Below are 22,184 nucleotides of genomic sequence, written 5' to 3'. Positions count from 1 at the left end.
CACCCCTGATATCGAATGGACAGAGTGTGTGGCAAACACATTTTTGAAGGAAAACACTTCTAGGAAATAGCAATAACCAGAACCTTCAAATATTTAGAGTTAAGACAGACAGACAAACCATACCCATCACCCATACTTTTTAGGCCAGTCAATGTAACTGCTGACAGAAAACTGAAGAGGAAAATAAGGTATAATTATTTAAACACGTTTAAAAATCCAAATTAAAAAGGCTGGCTTTGGTTTTTCTATTTATTTTTTGTCATGTTCAAAGGAAGTTACTTTTGGAATAATAATAATGTTTTAAATATTATACACTGACAAGTGCTACTAAGATACATCTTTCTTGAAGAAAAATTAGCTTAACAGATAAACAAGTTGTTTCATTTTTTAAAAATTAATTAGGGGCGCCTGGGTGGCTCAGTCGGTTGGGCGGCCGACTTCGGCTCAGGTCATGATCTCACAGTCCGTGAGTTCAAGCCCCGCGTCGGGCTCTGTGCTGACAGCTCAGAGCCTGGAGCCTGTTTCAGATTCTGTGTCTCCCTCTCTCTGCCCCTCCCCTGTTCATGCTCTGTCTCTCTCTGTCTCAAAAATAAATAAATGTTAAAAAAAAAATTTTTTTTTAAAAATTAATTAATTTATTTACTGAGAGCACGAACAGGGAAGGGCAGAGAGAGAGGGAAAGACAGAATCCCAAGCAGACTCTGTGCTATCAGCACGTAGTGTGGAGTGGGGCTTGAACCCGTGAACTGTGAGATCACGACCTGAGCCAAAATCAAGAGCTAGATGCTCAACCTACTGAGCCACCCAGGCGCCCCTCATTTTTATTTTTAAGTAATCTCAATTAGTTGTGACCTAAGAGGAAAGAAAACAGGAAGTGGTTTCCTCTTCTCTTTCCTTTAGATATACAGTTCACAAATCAATTTCTTTTGTATACGGTGGGAAATAATTACCTTTACAGTCACAAGAAAATATAGTTCTGATAGATACCGAGTTTTCCCAGTTGAAGAATTTAAAGAAAGAACAGTCAGCAATGAAAAATTATTATCTACAGGACAAATTATTCATTTCCCCCCTTTTGGTAACTTTGAGAAAGATCTACAACTCAGGGAAAAATGACAGACCAATAATTGATCGATTATAGGTGAGTGGGGTGTTATCAGATTAAAGAGTGTATGTCATTATTATGCCATTTTGAGAATTACTTAAAAACACTTGATCTGGCGTTACAAAATTAGCGTGGATTTTTAAGAGATAAGTAACTTCTGGGAGCTATATTAAACAGTCATCTCAGTAAGATTGTAAGACATAAGGCAAATATTCATCTTAACTTGTTTTAAAAATACTAAGAAACATTAGTATTAAATATAATTCCACAGAGAAAGATAAGTGAAAACCCTGTGTGTGTCTCAGCCACTCCCCACCCCCAACGTGACTGTAGTTGGACACGGGGCCTTAAGGAGGTAATTAAGGTGAAATGAGCTCCTAAGTGTGGGGCCCTGATCCGAAGGACCAGTCTCCTCACAGAAAGAGACCTCTGTGTGTGAGCACACGGAAAGCAGGCCAGGTGAAGGCACGGCCAGAAGGAGACCAAGCTACGAGGTAGGAAGGGAAGTCTCACCAAAACCAACCCTGTGGGCACCTTGATCTTGAACTTTCGGCTTCAGGGCTGTGAGAAAATCAGTGTCTGTTTAAGCCCCCAGCGTGCTGTCTTGTCACGGCGGCCAAGGGGACTAGCACAGGCCTGAAAACCTGGACTGAGATTACAACTCTGAATAATTATTACACAGCAAATAAATCTATTTCCACATCAACATTTGTTTTGCCCAACTGAAAGCAGTATGGCAATATTCAAATAGGAACACACACACACACACACACACACACACACACACACTCAGGTAAATTTTACAAAAGAAGTCAGAAGTCCTTGAATACTAAAACACACAAGAAGTCTATATTACTTTTCACACAAACACAGTAATCCCAGATTATACTCATTCTGTCATGCAAACTTATACCTCAACAAATGGCGATCTGCCCAGCGACAAGATATAATAAAATGTCTGTGCTAACATATTTAAAATGAATGAAGCAGTGCATTACACATTCCAAGAGGCAAAAGTGCTGCAAAACGGCACGCTGGGGTTTTCGGAAAGTGGATCACCGCTCCATCAGCTGGACTTCTCCTGCAGAGTCCGGGGCAGGACCTCCCATGTAACCAAGAATACTCCAGCTTCTCGCTCGTCTGCCCTCTCCCCGTACTCACTGCTCTTTCAAGAGGACGGCTCTCACGGTTCCCCTTCTCCGCCTCTCACCCATTCCTTCCCACGGAAAGGCAGCCCTTCCTCACCTCCACCTGCTGACTGTGACTTCTGTCTTGCTCACCCTACTCTATGCTCTCATCGTTCCACTACGTCCTCCACGGTCCCTCCCCACCCCTCTCTGCTCTGGTGATCGAGGGGAGTGAGTGGTCATGTCGTGAAGAGCTCAGTGGAGAGACCCGAGTGGCAAGAAACGGCCAGTGAGGACCTGAGGCCTGTCGACAGCCATGTGAGAGGGCGTTTACCAGATCCTCCCTGGGGGGGCCCTGAAATGACTGCAGCCAGTGACAGTCCCGGAGCAAGAAGCCACCAGCTAAACCACACCGGGACTCCTGGCCCACATCGACTGGGAGATAACACATGTTTACTGTTTGAGGCCACGCGAGGGCTTGGGATAATTTGTTACACATCAACAGATGATGAATACAAGTCTGTTTCATTTCTGCTATTTAATTGTAACTTCCTAGAAAACATCAGAGTTAGTTCTACCACCTTAGCGGAACGTTTTACATATTCAAAATTTAATAAAGATTTAATATTTAAAGGTAGAATACTGTACTGTTTTAAAAACAAAATCAGCAGACTCTGAGCATCTAATGCACTCCAGGAAACTTCTCTCAAGGCCAACTCTGCTAAACTCATAAAAAACACAAGTGTTTCAAGATGACATCGATCATACAGTAACAACGAAATGTGTCAAATTTTACAATACACGTGAAAAGCAGCAAGAAAAAAAATTCCCCACGTTTATTATTTCCCTTTCACCTTATCTAATCCAAAACTATAATTCTGGAACAGAATTAACATGGCTACACGAGACGACACATAAGAGTAGTTGAAAATTTATATAGTGTAAGGTCTATATTCAAGTTTATCAAGAATCCCCCCCCCCCCCCACACACACAAAAAGAATCCCACAACTGACTCATCTATAAGCTATTTTAACTTTCAGAGTAAAATATACATTTTGTTGAAGTCAGAACTCAGCCATCTAGAATCTTTAGAGAAGGAATAATCTTAGAGACAGAATTTTCTGCAACTCTAAACATTTACCCCACAAAAATTCCAAACTTTAGTAATTTTAGATCACTGTTTCCTTTCTAAAATATGAAAATTAGAGGGGTGCCTGGGTGGCTTGGTCGGTTAAGCATCTGACTTCGGCTCAGGTCATGATCTCAACGGCCCGTGAGTTCGAGCCCCGTGTCGGGCTCTGTGCTGACAGCTCAGAGCCTGGAGGCTGTTTCAGATTCTGTGTCTTCCTCTCTCTCTGCCCCTCCCCTGTTCATGCTCTGTCTCTGTCTCAAAAATAAATAAACGTTAAAAAAAATTTTTTTTTTAAATAGGAAAATTAGAGAGCAGCTCAATAGGGACACCTGGGTGGTTCAGTCGGTTGTTTGTCCGACTTCAGCTCAGGTCGTGATCTGGTGTTTCATGGGTTCGAGCCCCGCATCAGGCTCTGTGCTGACCGCTCAGCCTGCTTTGGATTCTGGGTCTTCCTCTCTCTGCCCCTCCACCACTCATGCTCGCTCACGCTCTCTTTCTCAAAAATAAACAAACATTAAAAAAAAACCCAGCTCAATACACAAAATCAGACATCTTTACAATAGCACTTTTCTGAGACTAATACATAAATGTGAACTGTACCTCCCCAAGGGAAGGATAGAAAATGCAACATTCTCTAACACTTTTGGACATAAACCCCTTTTTTTAAAAAAGCCATGTATCTGTGACTTCTGTTGTAAGATATGCTTTTATTATTTTTTTGATTTTTAACTTTTAGTTCTCCCTTGAGATAGGTTATCTTTAGGTTTTAATTTTAATTTCAGTAGGTTAACACGCAGTGTTATATTAGTTTCAGGTGTATATTATAGTGATTCTACATTTCCACACCTCACCTGGTGCTCATTATGACAAGCGTACTCCGTTATCTCCATCATCTCTTTAACCCACCCCCCTGTCCACCTCCCTCTGTACCATCAGTTTGTTCTCTATAGCTAAGAGTCTGTTTCTTGGTTTGTCTCTCTTTTTCCCCCACCGTGTTCATTTGTTTTGTTTCTTAAATTCCACACATAAGTGAAACCACATGACGCAGGTCTTTCTCTGACTGACTGATTTTGCTTAGCATTATAGTCTCTGGCTCTACCCATATCATTGAAAAAGGCAAGATTTCATTCTTTTTGATGGCTGAGTGTGTATTTATTTATGTATTTATATGCACACATATACCACATCTTTATCCAATCATCAGTCAATGGACATTTGGGCTCTTTCCATACTTTGGCTGTTGTTGATAGTGCTGCTATGAACATTGGGGTGCATGTGTCCCTCTGAGTCAGTATTTTTGTATCCTTTGGGTAAATACCTAGCAGTGCAATTGCTGGACCACAGGGTAGTTCTAGTTCTATTTTTAACTTTTTGAGGAACCTCCCCACTGTTCTCCAGAGCGGCTGCACCAACCTGCATTCCCACCAGCAGTGCACGAGGGTTCCCCCTTCTCCACAGCCTCACCAAAGACATCCTGCTGTTTCCTGTGTTGTTGATTTTAGCCATTCTGACAATTGTGAGGTGATGTTTCCTTGTGGTTTTGGTTTGTGTTTCCCTGACAAGTGATGCTGAGCATCACTGGCCTTTGGGCTGATTGAGGGAGGTTGTCTATTGGGCAACCAAACCTCTAGGTCTAAAGTCAGAGATATGGATGGGAGAAAGGTTTTTGTGAGTCATCAGCAACCAAATCAGTGGAGGCCAACGCTATGGATGTGGATGAAGCCCACAGGGAAACACGAAAATGCAATGAATGGGAGACCAGACCAGCCAACAACAGACACAACATATGAAACGGGAGAGAGTGAAGCAGAAGAGGCGGCTGGAAAGGAGACTGAGCAGGAATCACCCGACAGGGAGAAGGAAATGGAGACAAGCCCTACAGAAGTCTAGGGAAAGAATTTCAATAAGGAAAAGTATCAAGAATTCTGTTTCAGATCACAGTGAATTAATTAATTAAAATTAACAAAGTTAGCTGGAATGAGCACTGGGTGTTGTATGGAAACCAATTTGACAATAAATTTCATATTAAAAAAAATTTAACAAAATTAAAACTTCCTTTCCCCTGAAACACCACCTCATGTGGGCAGGAGCTACCACGCTGGGGAGAGCAGACAGAGGAAACACCACCATTGCTGCAGCCAATCCTTCCAGACAGCACTGCACAGACCCTGGCAGAACGCCATCAACAAGACATCTGCTCAGGGAGTGTCTGGTGATCCATGTACAGAGATCGTGCACTAACTCAATCTTCAAGGACAACTTTGAAAACACGGCATGGCCACTGTTTTCTGTTGACGTCCCAGTTTGGTTAAAGTGAATCGCTTATAGGTGTATTAGTTGTCCGACATTCTAAAATAAGGACACTGGAAACATTCCTGTCTTGGGGGACATTAATAATTTCCAAGTACTTTGTGTAACACGCTCCAATAGGAACTTCACATATCTTCTAGCTTCATTCCTACACCCAGTTAGGTATACCTATGAGGTACGTGTTTCTTAAGAGACGAGAAAACAAGGTCTGTAACATGAGGCAACTTGCAGCCACACAGCTAGCAGACGTCAGAGTCTGGATTCCAACCCGGGTCTGTGAGCCCACAGAACACAAATCCTTTCCACCACACAGGAGCCACAACGAAGAAAAAGGCTCCATCTGCACAGTCAGGTACCTAGACAGATTTTAAAAAACCCATGGCACTGAAATATGTATTTAGCAAGCACTTGAATTTAATCTTTCAGACATATATAATAACACGCATATGAATTAATCGAGAAACTTCATTTCCTAAGAGGTAATTAATACATGCACTCACCAAAGAAATGAATCAGTGAATTCATTTCCATTGTTGTAAAACATAAATAAATATCTTCTCCAGGAAGAAAAACTGCAAAGGTTCTTTAAAAAATATTTTTTCAAATAGTGTCAAAGTTTTACTTACCTTCTTTAGCAGCAAATGTTTGACTAGCTGAAATAACTTTTGTTAGTTCTGGATTATACCTCGTTCCTTCTGGAAAAATCACAAGATACATCTGTGAAGCAGAAAGAAATATGGTTTGTTTCGTGTGAGCTTTTTTTGTGGTTCCTGTTAACTTAATGCCAATGCGAAGGGAGTAGATTCTATGGTGGGAAAAATGTATATTCATTTTACACATGATTCATTTCCAGCAGCGCAACCGAAATGCAAAAAAAAAAAAAATGCAATTAAGTCTTAAAACGGATTATATTTAAAATGCAGTCCTACATACACTGGTAGGTCAATCATTAAGAATCTAACAACGTTTCTAATTACACACTAGTATTCCTTAATTAAAAATTTGCCCATGAAATGCTGACTCATAAAGAGCTTTTTTGCCCTAAGATTCTGAAAAACGACTTTTTTAAAAGTTGCAAATGTCACACATCAGTGTCCCTAAGTATCGATAAGAAAAGCACATCTCATTTGAGGCAATATCTAAATTTCCACAGTATGAAATATTAAGTATTCATATTGTAAAAGATTCCCACAGTGTTCTTATTTTACGGAGCTCCCTTACTGCATTTTAAATAATTCAATTTATTAGCAGTTTCATAAACTGAAATAATGCATGTATAAGTAAAAAAGGAAGGTGAATGTTTACTAAGTAATCAATTCATCTGAGCTTTTACTTCTATCTGCTTGGAAAAATACAGACAGAAACCATAAAAATATACAATGAGAAACTCCTAACTTGATTTTTTCTTTCTTTTCAAAATTTTTAAAAAAATTCTAATTAGTTAACATATAATACAACATTGGGAGAAACTCCTAACTTTAGAACTGAGTTACCAAAACTACACCAACATGGTTAAGTGACAGCCAAAAGACAAAAGTAAGGCATTCATATCAAATCTTTTCCAGTACAAACAGAATACAGGAAACAAAAGGATAGTGGGAGAGAAGGAAAGAAAATTCTGTTCATTTAATCCACCCTCATCAGATCGTAGGTAATGCTGTCTGTCTAGATGTCTAGCACAGAAGCATTCCCTTATCTGAATGATTTCTGATTGTAAAACTCCTACCTAATGAACCTTTGTGACAGTTCAAGTTTTTTCATTAGACAAGCTTATGATTACTCTCTTTCAATCTTCTAGGTGAAAAACTTGAATTAATGGTGGCTCTACAATTCTGCATTTTCAGCTTCCAGATTAACTTTTTATTTATCTATATAAATTGTCTTTGTAGCCCACTATTTTTGCCAAACATAGAAATTAATAGATTTCTATGTACCTTAATATTGGATAATAAAGATTAACCAGAGCTACCAAGAAAATGTAGAAAAATGGGTAAAATTAAGAAAAAAAGTTAAGAATTCCTTATTATATTCCAGTAAGTAGAAGGAAAAACAGGAAACAAAAATTAAAATTAGTTCCAAAAACCACAAATTCACTAGGAGGAGAATACATTTTAAATAAGTGAAGTTTGTATTCAACGCCGTGAAAGCAATTACTGATGGATTTTAGCTTTTAGTTCAAGCATTCAAAAATAAAATGATTCAGGGCACCTGGGTGGCTCAGTTGGTAAAGCGTCCGACTTCCGCTCAGGTCATAATCTTGCGGTCTGTGAGTTCGAGCCCCGTGTCTGGGCTCAGAGCCCGGAGCCTGCTTCAGATTCTGTGTCTCCCCCTCTCTCTGCCCCTCCCATGCTCATGCTCTGTCTCTCTCTGTCTCTCAATAATAAATAAAGGTTAAAAAAAATGTTTTTAATAAAAATGATTCATGATTTGAATGATTAATAATTCAAGTGGTTATTATTTTCTGTCTCTTTACATGTTTAATTAAAAAGAGAACTGATGGTCAGCAAGAAGGCAAGAATGAACAGTTCATTCAGGATTCATTCAAGAAATATTTCTTATACACCTATTATTATGTGCCAGGTACTATAGAGGGTAATGAAATACATATGGTTTTGGAGACAAGTGAGAAAAAAGTACATTAAACAAATAAGTTTTAAAAATATAATTACACAGGAGTGCCTGGGTGGCTCAGTTGGTTAAGTGTCTGACACTTGGTTTCGGCTCAGGTCATGATCTCAGTTCGTGAGTTTGAGCCCCACATCAGGCTCTGTGCTGGGAGCCTGCTTGGGTTTCTCTTTCTCCCTCTCTCTCTGCCCCTCCCCAGCTTGCACTGTCTCTGTCTCACAGAAGAGACAAACTTAACAAAACTTAATGAAACTTGTCTCACAGAAGAGACAAACTTAACAAAATAAACAAACTTAAACGAAATACAAATAAAAATGTAATTACACTTATATGACAGTGTAGAAAAAGAGCAAGATGTTATGAAGGAGAGTAACAAGAGGGTGACTGAATGCATGGTGGGTCTAAGACCTAAGGAATGGGGAAAGAATGAGTGCTTTTGCCACAGATGTAGAACAAGGCAAGAACGCCCACTCTCACCAGTTCTGGTCAAAGCTAGACTAGAGGTTCTGGCCAGGGCACTCCAGGCAAGACAAAAAAAAACAAACAAACAAACAAAAGGCATCCAGATTAAAAGAAAGGAATAAAACTGTACTTATACACAAATGACATGACTCTCCATGTAGGAAATCCTAAGAAACGTTACTATTTTTAGATGTTACTAGATAATAAATAAGTTTAGCAAGGTTACAGAAGAAAATATCAATATACAAAAATCAACCGTATGTTTACATGCTATCAGCATGTAATAAAATTTTTAAAAATGCCATCTACAATAGCGTCAAAAAACAGGAAACTAAGAATTTATTCTGGCAAATGTGGTTAACTTTTGCAAAATGTGTGTAAATTTGTATGCTCTGAAACCATGAAACACTGCTGAGAGACATTAAAGAAGACCTAAATACTGTGCTTTTGGATCCAAACATTCAATATCGTTGTGATATCACTCTTCCCAGATGGATCTATAGATTCAATGCAATTGAAGTAAAAAACCAGCAAGCTTTTACGCAGAAATTGACAACTGATTTCAGAATTTATATGGAAATGCCAAGGACCGAAAACAGCCAAGCACCTTTGAAAAAGAACAAATTTAGAAGACTTAACTACACCAGATTTCAAAACTTACTGTAATGCAAGGGTAATCAAGATAGTGTAGTGCGGACATGGGGATACACGTATAGATCAGTGCCAACAGAATAAATGGTTCACAAACGGACCTGTATATATGAAATCAATTTATTTCAAACAATGGGGAAAAGAATAACCTTGTCAATAAGTGGTGATGGATATCCGTATTTAGACACAGGAGCCTTGGCCTTACACCAGATATGAAAGTTAACTCGAAACGGGCCAGAGACCTAAATGCATGCTGAAACTATAAACCTTCTAAAAGCAAACAAAGGAGAAAATCTTAGTATCACTGAGTTTGGCAAAGCCTTCTAAAATAGGACAGAAAAGGCAAAAATTTTAGGAGAGAAAAATCAATAAACTGCACTTAGGCAAAAATCTTAAAACTTTTTTGAAGACTGTTAGGATATGAAAGGGCAAGCCACAGATGCAAATTCTTAGCAGTTACATTTTAATGCCCAAACCCGCCCGTTACTCCACAAAGCGGGCGATCTTCCATAGGAAATCATATCTACAAAGACCGTAACCAAAGCACACAGAACACAACAGTCTGGATGCTCAGTTTCACATCCCAGACTCCACTCGTAAGCCCCGATCCCCGGGATGACCTCCTCATCCCCTCTGTGCCTTAAGCTTCCCTGTCTACAAGATGAAATGACAGTTTACATACTGTAATGACAAAAGGTGATAACTTGTGTAATCTACGTTAACACAGTGCTTGGCACAAAATAACAGTGCGATTTGCTGTTGTTAAAAGTAAAACACATCTGCTTTAGAAACGTGAGATGGCAGGGAGAGGACGTATGTGGTTCGAAGAAAGGCACATGACAGGAGCAGCTGGGAGCGCGACCCCAGATGCAGCTCAGCGCCTCATTCTCGAGAACAACTGCCCCTAGAGGCTGTGCGACCAAGGCAGGTCTGGCTCTCTCCAGCACCAGTGGACTGTGGCACACAGCAGACGTACAGTCAAGACCGCCAAGTCAAACTTCCTTCCTCCTTCCGCGGTTCGCATCTGATGACCTCCTCAGCACTGCGTTCACACTGCTAACAAAAAAGGCAGCTGTCTTCTTTAGTTCCCATGGAAACGGAGAAGGTGGCAACAGAGGACAGGAAGGACTAAACATGGAGCATCAGGGCAAGAAAAAACTACCACAAAGCAGTGTGACATTTCTGGACCCACTTCTCAGTTAAGGAAAATTCCCGCTCAAGGACAGGGAAGCCCCAGGAATGACAGAGAACTGACAGTTCCAAACAAACCAAATCATGTAGATTACTGCTACTGTGCACAGAAATCTTTTATTCTGCTAAAGTTTCATTTGGAAGAAACCAGAGATTCTGTTTCCTTTAACAGGGACTGACTTTGCACAGATCTATATTCAAGATGCGATGAACCATTCTAAGCACAGATGCTTCAGCGTCTAATGGAAACCAGTGAGCAATTCCATTCAAAAAGAAAAGAGCTTCTTAAGAGTTTAAAATATACTCATATTCAACCAGTTATGGAACTGATGACTTTCTATTAAAAATAGCCTTTCTTCCATGCATTGGATAAGTTAATTTACTTTTAATTGAGTTTCAGTTTCATTCCCAAATGAAGACTCAGGATAGCTGTGAGATAAAAGGAAACACGTAAGAATTAAAAAAATTTTTTTTTAATGTTTATTTATTTTTGAGAGAGACAGAGACAGAATGCGAGTGGGTTGGGGCAGAGAGGGAGGGAGGGAGGGGCAGAATCCGAAGCAGGCTGCAGGCTCTGAGCTGTCAGCACAGAGCCTGACACGGGGCTCGAACTCACGGACCGCGAGATCATGACCTGAGCCGAAGTCAGACACTCAATCGACTGAGCCACCCAGGCGCCCCTACACGTGAGAATATTAAGCACCACATGGCAGGCTCTTTATATTGTTTCCTTCCCCTCTGGTTTTTAAAATTCTATCTAGTTCACTAAGTATTTTCAAAGCAGACATATTTATATGGGAATAGTATCTCAGAACTTAAACTTTGATTAGCTAGACATCTTTTAGTTACTTCTCTCTCTTTAAATGAAAAGCCATTTCGGATTGAGATGTGCAGAATATAAACAAGATGGTTCATCTCTGCTTTCCTCCCCCAAAATTAATACAGTCTGGCAAACCACAACTTTTAAAAAAGGTTTTTCTAAAATAACGACCAGACACATTCAACTCATTACATTTACAGAGAAAAAAATGCAAAAAAGCAGCAGGATACAAAGTAACAATCTCTCAAAGAGCTTATAATTTAAGCATGAAAGTGCTACATGTATGATTAGAAAAAAAACTACAAAGTCATGTCCCCTCCCCAAAACGCCCACATCCTCACCCTCAGAATCTGCGGACATTATGGAACGTGGCAGGGGTCTCAGAGCTGCTGACTGTGGACTGCACAACAATGAGGTTAGCCTAGAATGTCCCGGTGTGCCCCATGTTAACAATGAGCATTCTTAAACAGGAAAGAAGGAGACCACAGAGTCAGAACCAGAATGCTGGCAAAAAAAAGACCAGCCCGGCCACTGCTGGCTCTGAAGACAGAAGAAGTCATGAGGTAAGGAATGAGGGCAAACTCTAGAATCCAAAAAAGGCAAGAATATGGATTTTCCCTTAGAGTCTCCAGAGGACCTCAGCCCCAAAGACACTGTGATTCTGTCCAGTGAGACCCAGTTTGCGCTGCTCATCTCTGGAATGGTGAAGATAATGTTGTCACTTTTTCTAGCTTTCCTGGAGTATGACTGACAATAAAAATTGTATACATTTAAGGTGCACAATGTGATGTTTTAATGCACACAGACACTGTGAAATGATTACCACAAAGTAATTAAGATATCCACCACGTGGCATAGTTACCATATTTTTTGTGTGTGCTTAAAATCTGCTCTGTTAACAAATTTCAAGTATACAATACGGCATTACTAACTATGGTCACCATGCTGTACCTTACGTGTCCAGAACTTACTCCTCTTAAAACCGAAAGTTTGTACCCTTTGACTAACATATTCCCCATTCCCCCAAACCCCAACCCCCAAGCCACCGTTCTATGAATTCAACTTTTTAAAATCCCACCTATAGTGAGACCATGCAGTATTTGTCGCTCTGTGTCCAGTTTATTTCACTTAGTGTAATGCCCTCATGGTTCATCTCTGCTGTCATAAGCGACAGGACTTCCTTCTTTTTAACACTGAAAGATGTTCCGTTGTGTATACATACTATATACTATTTATTCACTCATTTGTTGATACACATTTAGGTTGTTTCCATACCTTGGCTACTGTGAATAATGCTGCAGTGAACAAGAGAGCAGGAAATACTGTTTCCTCTGGATATACACCCAGAAGTTGATTGCTACATATGATATTTCTATTTTTAAACTTCTCAGGAAACCCCATTCCGTTTTTCATAACGGCTGTACCAATATATAGCCCCACCAGAAACGTCTAACGGTTCTCTTTTTTCTAAATCCCTTCCGACCCTGATCTTCTGACCTTAGCGGACAGTCATGCTAACAGGTGTTAGGTGTTAACATCCGTGTGCTGGGACTGGCATTGCCCTGACAATGAGTGAGGTGGAACACCTTTTCATACACCTGTCGGCCATTTGTAGGCCTTCTTTGGATGAACATCTATTCAAGTTCTTCGCCCATTTTTTTCATTGGGTTATTGGCTTTTCTGCTAGTGAATTACAGGTTAACTTTGGAAATTAACAACAGATACGCAGTTTGCAAGTATTTTCTCCCATTCTGTAAGTTTTTTCCTTTTGCGAATTACTTCCTTTGTTGCACAGAAACTTCTTAGTCTGGTGTGGTGTGGTCCTACTTGTGTAGTTTTGCTCCTGCTGCCACAGCCAAAATTTGTGTGACTTAAGCCAGTAAGCTTGTGGTCATTTGTTATAGCTGCAATAGTAAACTAATACGATAAGCATCGTTTTCAAACATGTTACTTAATCCCAGCTACCAAATTAAGTAATTATGAATAGATGGAACATATAAGGAAAACAAGCTTAGAAAAGTTAAGTGACTTGTGCAAAGTACCAAAGTTTAAATGGCAGATCTGAGAGTCAACAAATGTGATTTCGAAGCCAACACTCCTATCCCTGAGGCTGCCTCCGTTTTTGTTTTTTTTTTAATTTTTTTTTTTTTAAGTTTATTTATTTTTGAGACAGAGAGAGACAGAGCATGAACGGGGGAGGGGCAGAGAGAGAGGGAGACACAGAATCGGAAGCAGGCTCCAGGCTCTGAGCCATCAGCCCAGAGCCTGACGCGGGGCTCGAACTCACGGACCGCGAGATCGTGACCTGAGCCGAAGTCGGACGCTTAACCGACTGAGCCACCCAGGCGCCCCTGCCTCCGTTTTAAGAAGGAACCTGAGTAAAAGTTGGAAAACCAGGGGCTCAGTCAGTTGAGCATCCGACTCTTGATCTCAGCTCAGGTCATGATCTCACAGTTTGTGGGTTCAATCCCTGTGTCAGGCTCTGCGCTGACAGTGTGGAGCCTGCTTGGGATTCTCTCTCTCCATCTGTCTCTGCCCCTCCCCCATTGCGCTGTCTCTCAAAATAAATAAATTTAAAAAATTTTAAAATTTGAAAAACAACAATAAAGTGTAAGACTCTAATATTCGTGTCATGAATTGTACTAGCTCAAATGTTGACTCTATGACTTCTAGAGATGAAGTAGTGACTTTTACAAATGTTTCATTTGCACCCACAACTGGTAAGTACCATATGAAAATATTGTCCCAGCTGTAATTACTGAGTAGATATATTTCTTAGTAATTTATAATGCAGATATATTTTTTGGAAACAAAATTCTGCAGTCTCTCAAATTATACTAATACTGAATGATAAAAGCTGATTTAATCGGGAAATAGATTCCTATGAGGATATTTAGCCCTATGAAAGTGGACTTATTTCATACGTTATACCATGTCAGTTACTTGATTAACTCCCAGAAACAACAGATTAAATAACAAAGTCTGTTTCACGGTGCTTAAATATGAAAAGCTGACGCAATTGTACAGATTCTAAGAATCCACACCTTAGACCATAGTGGCCTCAAAGCGACAACCACTCACGGCACTGCCAGTCTATTGTTCAACACTGTTGCATGAACATCAGAAAGCTAGTCTTTTGCCCTTGAAAAACAGACAGGTTCCCAAAGTAAAAAACTAGGTTATGTGAACAGGACTTCCCACTGAAAATTTAAAAAGCTGGATGTAACATCATTTTAAAACTTATCAAAGAGCTGACAAGATAATAAGACCAAAATTAACACAAACACAGTAAAGCAGAAGTAAGCATACCACACAACTTTTGCTTTAACAGACTGAAAAGTGAGGGGAATAAAAATCAAAGCCCACGGACCTTCTATTAAGAGGGAAAAGAAGTGAAGGGAACATCAGAGGCTACACTCTCAGGGCAAAAATAAACCAGACATCAAAATCAGTCTCACGTGGATTTGCAATCTTGGTCCAGTTAACCTCAAGTTCGCAATCTAATTTGGATGGGCTCAGACTAGAGAAGCCTTAAGGGGGCCAGCTGAAACAAATGCAAATATTCTCTGGAGGAAGGCACTTTCTAAGCTTTGAGCTGACTTCCACAAATAATTTTCCAAATACAATCAGCAGCAAATAAAGATAACCAAGCACACAGGGAAAGAAAGTACCGTGAGCAGGAACTGGGAGAAAATAACAAGGCTTCACATACTGAGATCACGAAACACATATTTACTCAATACATCTTTTAAATGATGCCTTTAACATTTAAAGAAACAAAGTTTGACGATTAGAACAAAAATGGCAGATTTGATAGCAACTGCATAGTACAGCACGCCATGAAAAGTACAGTCAACTTAAAGCATAGGTGTTAAACGGATCTGGGGTACAGTGGACTCATCTTGGAACAAAAGAAAGGACTAACCAGTGGAAAGACTGGAGAAACTGAATAGTTCAATTAACAGGATGACACCAACGTTTCTTAGTTTTGACAAATGTACCATGGTTAGGAAAGATTTTAATATTAAACGTTAACATTAAAACTGGGCCAAGAATAAATGGGAACTCTGTACTATCTATGCAACACTTCTGTAAATCTAAGATTATTCCAAGTTTTAGAACACATTAACAAAAAAGAGGAGGCTTAGGACAAAGACTATTAAAAGGAGAACAACAAAACACTGGACAATCTGCAAAGTGAACCCTCCGGAGAGTTGAGGTTGCACAGCGACCAACCACCCTGGAGATCTAAGGGAAGAAGCAATTCGAAAGAGAGACGAGATCGTGCACTCGTTGACTTGGGCAAATGCCAACAGATGCCAATAAAAAGATTCGGTTAACATTCTAACAAATTGCAAAAGGCTGAATGTGAGCTAGTTCTCCAGAAGAACCCCTGGGGGCTGCAGACACAGGAGGATTTACCACAACTCACAAGGTCTACTCCACAGACCACACTGTACACACACACACACACACACACACCCCAAAAAAGAAAAGAGAAAGAAAACCTGGGTCAGGGCAACATCTGGCAACATCACCCTGAATGAAGATGATGAGGCAGGCTTGAGGGGACCCGAAGCAGCAGCTGGGGCTCAGGAAGCACACAGCCCGGCACCCAGCACGGAGCCCTCGCCTCTCTCTCTCTCTCTCTCCCGTGGGACGACATTCTTAAATTCTCAAAGTGCTGAAAATCCCCTGCAGCTGGGGGAAATGAACAGAAAGGAAAAACTCCCCACAGAGGATGGGGCAGGAACCCATCCTAGGCACAGACTTAGAGCTGGGAGCAAGGCAGGATTGGAGAAGGCTCCACCCCTAAGACCCTCTCTCTGCCCTCTCCCCCTCACCCTCCACCCCTGCCAAACTAGGAAGATTTCTGTTGGGGCAGACGCAGAAAGGACACCAACTCTACGTGTAGAGCAAAAAAGCGAAGGAAAAATCTCCAGCAAAACACCTCCCACCCTAAACACAGAGTAACGAATGCTACAGTAATTGAAGTCTGTGAAAAACATTACTGCGATAGTAAAACCCAAATCCAGGAAAACTGACTAAATGGACTCCAGCCCTCCATGAAGTCCTAGCAAAAAAGAAAAGTGTACCTATTCTCGGGTACCAAAACTACTTCTATCTTGACTGTCCTACTCAAGAGGCCCAACTTTCCACAAAATCGCAGAAGGTATAAAAAAGCAAAGGCAAGGTAAAGCACACTCTGAAGAAAGCAAGCAATCAAAAATTTCAGATTCAGGGAGAGTCGAGATGCTGTAATTACCAGAAGGGGGATTTAAAGTAACTACCAGCAACACGACCAAGGGCCCAGTAGATGGGGTGGGCGAGCCTCATGGTCAGATGGATACTTTAGCACGGACCCAGACATGGTGACACAGCAGCAAAGGGAAACACTGGGAACGAGAAGCAGGAACAGACGTGAAGAATGCCTTGCACTGGCTCATCAGCAGATGGGGCCAAGCCAAGGGGACAGTCCATGAACATGACAACAGGTCAACAGAGATGACCTAAGCTGGAACACAACAGGGAAAAAGAGAGTGAAGAAAAACAGACAAACAACAAACACACACACAGCATGCAAGGACTGTGGAACAGAGGGCCCAAAGCACGTGTAACTGGAGAAGACAGAACAGGGCAGGAGTAACATTTAATGAACTAAGAGCTCGTAATGTTCCAAAATTAGTGACAGTCCCCCAGCCACAAATGCCAGTTCAGAGAGGACGAACCGGGATACACGGTCGAAACAACCAGACATGTCTACGGGCAAAAACTGTGAATGTCAGGGCCTCCGTCAGCTGACTGTGGAAACTCGTCTTTAAATACGAGCTCTGGCCTGCCACCCACGAGCCCTGCCGAGGAAGGAAGCCGGAGAGAACACGGGGGACACGTGCTAGGCTCCCATAGCGCTGGACTACAGGTCAAGGTGTCACTGGGCCGCAAGTAGCATTCTTCGAGGAGAATATGGAGATTCCTTTTTTTAGGGAGCAAAGGTTTCCCAAATTGCATTTACACTGAATGATTCTTCACTTGCAGCTCTTCACACCCTTTGGACTTTTCAAATAACTCACTATGCACAAGCAATCACTGTTTACGCGCACGCACAGGAAAGCTGCTTCCTCCGCGACCACACGCGATACTGACGACGAGGAGTGAGCAGCCCAAGGGCAAGGTCCCGCGTGCGGCCCGGGCTTCTGCTCACGGCCCAGACACCCGCGTTCCTGCCGCGCCTCGGAGCCGGGACCCACGGCCTCCCGCAAGCACGGACTCGTCTGCCGCCTCTTCGCCTCGGCCTGCCAAGATCTCACCTGTATCCCGAGGCTTCTTACTGCCTAAACAAAGCTCAGTGGTTTATGACCCGCGGACTAAACAATTCTTAACTTGTAATTTAGTTCTTAAATTAAACACTGGACTTGGAAAGGAAAAGAGAAACGAGTATCATCTTACTGGAGTCTCTGCGTTCATGTACCTCCGCAGCTTCTTTCTCATCTCCGTTTCGTTAAACTTGGCGCTGCGCTTTACGTAGATCCCTCCATGCTGCCACGTGGAAAAAAACGGGGGTATTTACTATTAAAATATCCAGCGGCCAGTCATCCAAAACGTAACTTGACTCCCCAAAAGTAAAGAATAAAATTACATCCTAGGAGTTGAACTGTTCCTAATACACTGAAATATTACCATCTAACGAACATTTAGCTGAAATTTCCCCCAGGTTTCAACGTAATTGAAATAAAAACTGTGTGCTACACAGTCCCAGAAAATACAGGAACATACAGTTTTGTTGACAGTTAAAAATACTTTCTTTCTCTAAAATATATTTTTAAAATAAAAAACTCGATCAGTAACATAATTCTTAGCTTTCAATTTTTCCAATGATGCAGAATCACTCAAAGTGTCCATGAAATGTCAATACTCATGATCTTTAGGGATTTTTTAATAGATGTTCATTTATCTTTAAGAGACACAGAGAGAGAGAGACAGAGAGAGAGAGACAGAGAGAGAGAAAGACAGAGCATGAGCAGGGGAGGGGCAGAGAGAGAGGGAGACACAGAATCTGAAGCAGGCTCCAGGCTCTGAGCTGTCAGCATAGAGCCTGATGCGGGGCTCAAACTAGCAAACCACAAGATCATGACCTGAGCCAAAGTCGACTGAGCCACCCAGGCACCCGGATCTTTAGGGATTTTTAAAACCGACCCAGCTACAGATGTTTATGTAACACTGTTATGAACGCAAATTGTGTTCCTCCAAAACTTGTATGTTGAAGCCCTAACCCCCAAAGTGATGGTCTATGGAGATGGGGCATTTAAGAAGGTTAAATGAGGTCCTAAGGGTAGGCCCCAATCCAGTAGGGCTGTGGCTTATAGGGAGAGATTAGGACACCAACAGGTACGTGCACAGGTAGGACACAGAGCAGCCAACTGCAAGCAAAGAAGAGACACGGAGGAAAAAGTGATCCTGATGACACATGCATCTGGAACCCCCAGCCTCTAGAACTGTGGGGCGATAAATGTCTGTCATTTGAGACAGTCTGTGGTACTTTGTCAGGGCAGCCCTGGCTGACTAACACAGGCACTTTCATGCACATGAAGGCATCCTTATTTAAACTTCGTGAGTGTACTTCATCAAAACTTTGCATCAGGTCACCATATTACCTGTACCTGCTTGTGCTAATTCGAACTTGTCTGTAAAATAAACCAGCTGGCTGAATTTGACTTTGTCTTAAGCAAAAATAAGAGGAAACACACAGAAAGAAGCAAGGAGGCGGTGATCTCAAGATGGGCGGGGGTGGAGTGGCCTTCCAGCTTGCTTGTGGTGGTTCCCTCCAAAGAGAAACTGGCTTGCCTGGGTGCACAGGAAAAACTCCAGGTGCTCTACACAATGCATGTCATTATCATTATTCACCCAGAGAGGACTGTGAAGAAGAAACTCCTTCTTCACCAACTCGTTAGAATTAAAAGCCACGGGATGCATAGACCGCGAGTAAAATTTCCCCGAGTTGGGAGAGACCTTATGTCTATTCTTTACATACTATTTCTCTCCTGTTGTTTAACTTGCTTATTACAGTCTATTTTATTTCAAAAACATCTGGGTTCTTTCCCAGGTATATGGAAGCTACAAAAGTGAAAAACAGGTATATTTCCTTAAGGAACTTAAAAAATTATTGGTGCAGTAAAATACATATGCAAGAATGATAACGGGAGAATCTGAGGAGTGTAATAATAAAGACAGCCTAAGATAAAAGCAGGGAGGAGGAAACTTCCAGGCGCAGGAAGGGTTTCATAATAGCATCTAAACTGGGCCTTGGAGGCAGAGGAGAGCCTATTACCTTGAACTAAAGGGACAGCCTGAAGAAGGATAGGGAGGGAGAAACCAATTCAGGCTTGAAAAAGGAAAGTGGGTTCCAGGGAGATAGGTCACGGTGGACCGTGAATGCCTGCATAGCAACTAGGACCTAATGCAGCTGAGAAACACACATTTTTGAGCAGACAAGTGGCTTGACCAAATTTATGGCTTGAGAAGTAAATAAAAGGCATTTTGGAAAATTTCATTTATTAAATATTAATCACGTGTCAGACACTCATGCTAATAAGCACTTCGCATATACAGCTCCCTGTTTTTTAGTGTGTTACTGATCATGATTAATTTTTACTATTAGCTTCTTAAGGTAGTCGTCCTTCAAATTCTATGCCTTTAATTTTTCCTAGTTGTTTGATTTTTGTACATTTGTATTTATGCTATGTACCCACCTAGGTGATCAGATATGTATATCGATACCCACCATTAAAAATGCCAAATGAAATGACTTCCATTTGGAGTAAGTTATTGAACCTAAAAAATAAACAAAACAACCTATACATTTTTTTAAAGTGCATGTTAGCTTTCTAAATCTAAAATTTTTATAAGGTACAGATATATGAAAAAGTATGGAAAAAGTTACCTGAGAAAAATAACACCCATACAGTGGAAGCCACTTTAACCCATCTTTCAGCACGTAACGTACATGTCCAAGAGCATTCTGCCTGATGGCCAAAATATCCGCAATAATCCAGTCAACTGCAAAGACATAAATTAATGCATGAACGATCCATATGTAAACTCCAGCATTCCCTTCACAGAGACAGAAAAAGCCTCTTCCCAAGATTATACTAGGAATGTACTTGGAAAGTATGATTAGAATTTTAAAATTACTTTGTAACAAATGCAGACTTTTAAAAATTACAAATTCCATTTTTTAATGTTTTTTTTGTTGGTGTTTTTTTCCCCCGCATTACTTGAGAGGCTTTTCATTTCAGAGATAAAATACAAAAAAGTCACAAACCACTACAAGTGACACAAAAGTGGTGTGAACAAGGAATAAAGCTCCTCTAATTCTTAGTCTAAAACACAGGACGAAATTATCAGCAAAAAGTGGTTCAGTGAAACGGTGAGGTACAACTAGATACGGTGTATGTACTAACACGCACAACAGAAGGCAAGGACACTGTGTCCTGGCTGAAGAATTTTGCGACACGATCCTAGGCTATAATGTCAGAATGAACACCCGCTTGAAGTTCACAGCTGTGCTGGGCAGGTGAGTGGTCCTTACAGAACCACAGGACACGGACCCAGGCTGCTAGTAAGTGTCATTACACAGGTACCTTACTACTAAGGGGTCACAAAAATAAAAATAAGAAGACATGAGTGTGTTAATAGTAACACAACTTCCAGGAAGAGAGAAGAAATTCCCAGTAGAAGGACCAGCCCTGGCCGAAGCAAAGAATCAGAACCGGGCAAGCGTGTGCACAAGGTGGTAAACTGAGGACACGGTGCAAAGAGTCAGAGGAAATGACACAAAGGGGGCAAACAGTAGGAAGTCTTGAAGCCCAGAGATTCTGCTTGGAAAGCCAAGGGCTACGAACTACCCCATCTCTTCAAGAAGAATGAAAACTGAAGCAGAGAATGGGCTATGTGGAAAAACAAACCGGTAAGAATCTCTCAAAAATATACAGTCCTACTACCACAGGTGTATCCAGGGCCTGAGAAGCCGGAACAAAAGGACTGAATTAGAGAAAAAATGTTAAAATCTGGGGCAAATAAAAGCCTGGGAATTAAAGGAGCTAGTGTTAGTTTAAACCGAAAAGGACAGCCCTTCGCAGAGTCACGGCTGTGCGAATCCTTTGGGCAACACATCATACCAGGGAGAATACCCTGAAGACTTAGCCACCGGAACTCCAAAAATTACTCTTGGGGGAAAACATTCCATCGTTATAAATCTCTTTTTAATCTTTTTTCTCATTCACAAGTTCTTTCTCAAGGATCTAAGTTAAAATTACACGCATGAATTCTATTAAGGCTCTCCTTGGACAGAGAGGGTGATGCAGACGCTCCCCTCCGAGCAGGGACCCTAGGAGCCACGTGGGCTGGACGTCCCTATGCTAAAGACCATCAGCTACCACCTTACTCTCCGGCACGTAACTTCCTATGGAGGCCAACGGCCAACCCCCTTCCTTCCAATTAAAATCACCTAAACGATACTGATAAACACCTCTCTTTCTGATTATGTCCCGGAAACCAAATGAACCAGCTGGTTATAATGGTACCTAATGTAAATAAATTCTGAGAACTAAATGCATGGTTCCAAGGCTGTAATACATCCAGGGACATATTTGGGATTCTAAATCAAAGGCTAAAAACAAGACAGGGTATCTTTTCCTGGAACAATTTCTTTTTAAAGTTTGGAGGGGTTTTCGGGACACATTTTTACATTGAAATAAGCATGG

At 41.2% G+C, this 22,184-nt stretch overlaps 1 protein-coding gene across 2 annotated transcripts in view; it reads right to left on the bottom strand.

Moving 5' to 3' along the window:
* Positions 1-22,184, bottom strand: part of AGPAT5 (1-acylglycerol-3-phosphate O-acyltransferase 5) — a 60,244-nt gene that overhangs the window by 18,874 nt on the left and 19,186 nt on the right. For both annotated transcript variants that reach the window (XR_009258872.1, XM_058719864.1), the window contains exons 3-5: positions 20,363-20,478; positions 17,872-17,961; positions 6,302-6,392 (exon numbers count right to left, since the gene is read on the bottom strand). Coding sequence is in view for 1 of the 2 variants with exons in the window: in XM_058719864.1 (XP_058575847.1) it covers positions 6,302-6,392; positions 17,872-17,961; positions 20,363-20,478 (297 nt within the window). In the remaining variant the exon portion in view is untranslated. The remainder of the gene's footprint in view (positions 1-6,301; positions 6,393-17,871; positions 17,962-20,362; positions 20,479-22,184) is intronic.

The sequence above is a fragment of the Neofelis nebulosa genome, chromosome 3, assembly GCF_028018385.1.
Source record: "Neofelis nebulosa isolate mNeoNeb1 chromosome 3, mNeoNeb1.pri, whole genome shotgun sequence".
In the NCBI taxonomy this organism is placed as follows: domain Eukaryota; kingdom Metazoa; phylum Chordata; class Mammalia; order Carnivora; family Felidae; genus Neofelis; species Neofelis nebulosa.
Note: the sequence above shows the minus strand (reverse complement) of the source record. Positions and strands in the feature narration are given on the sequence as shown.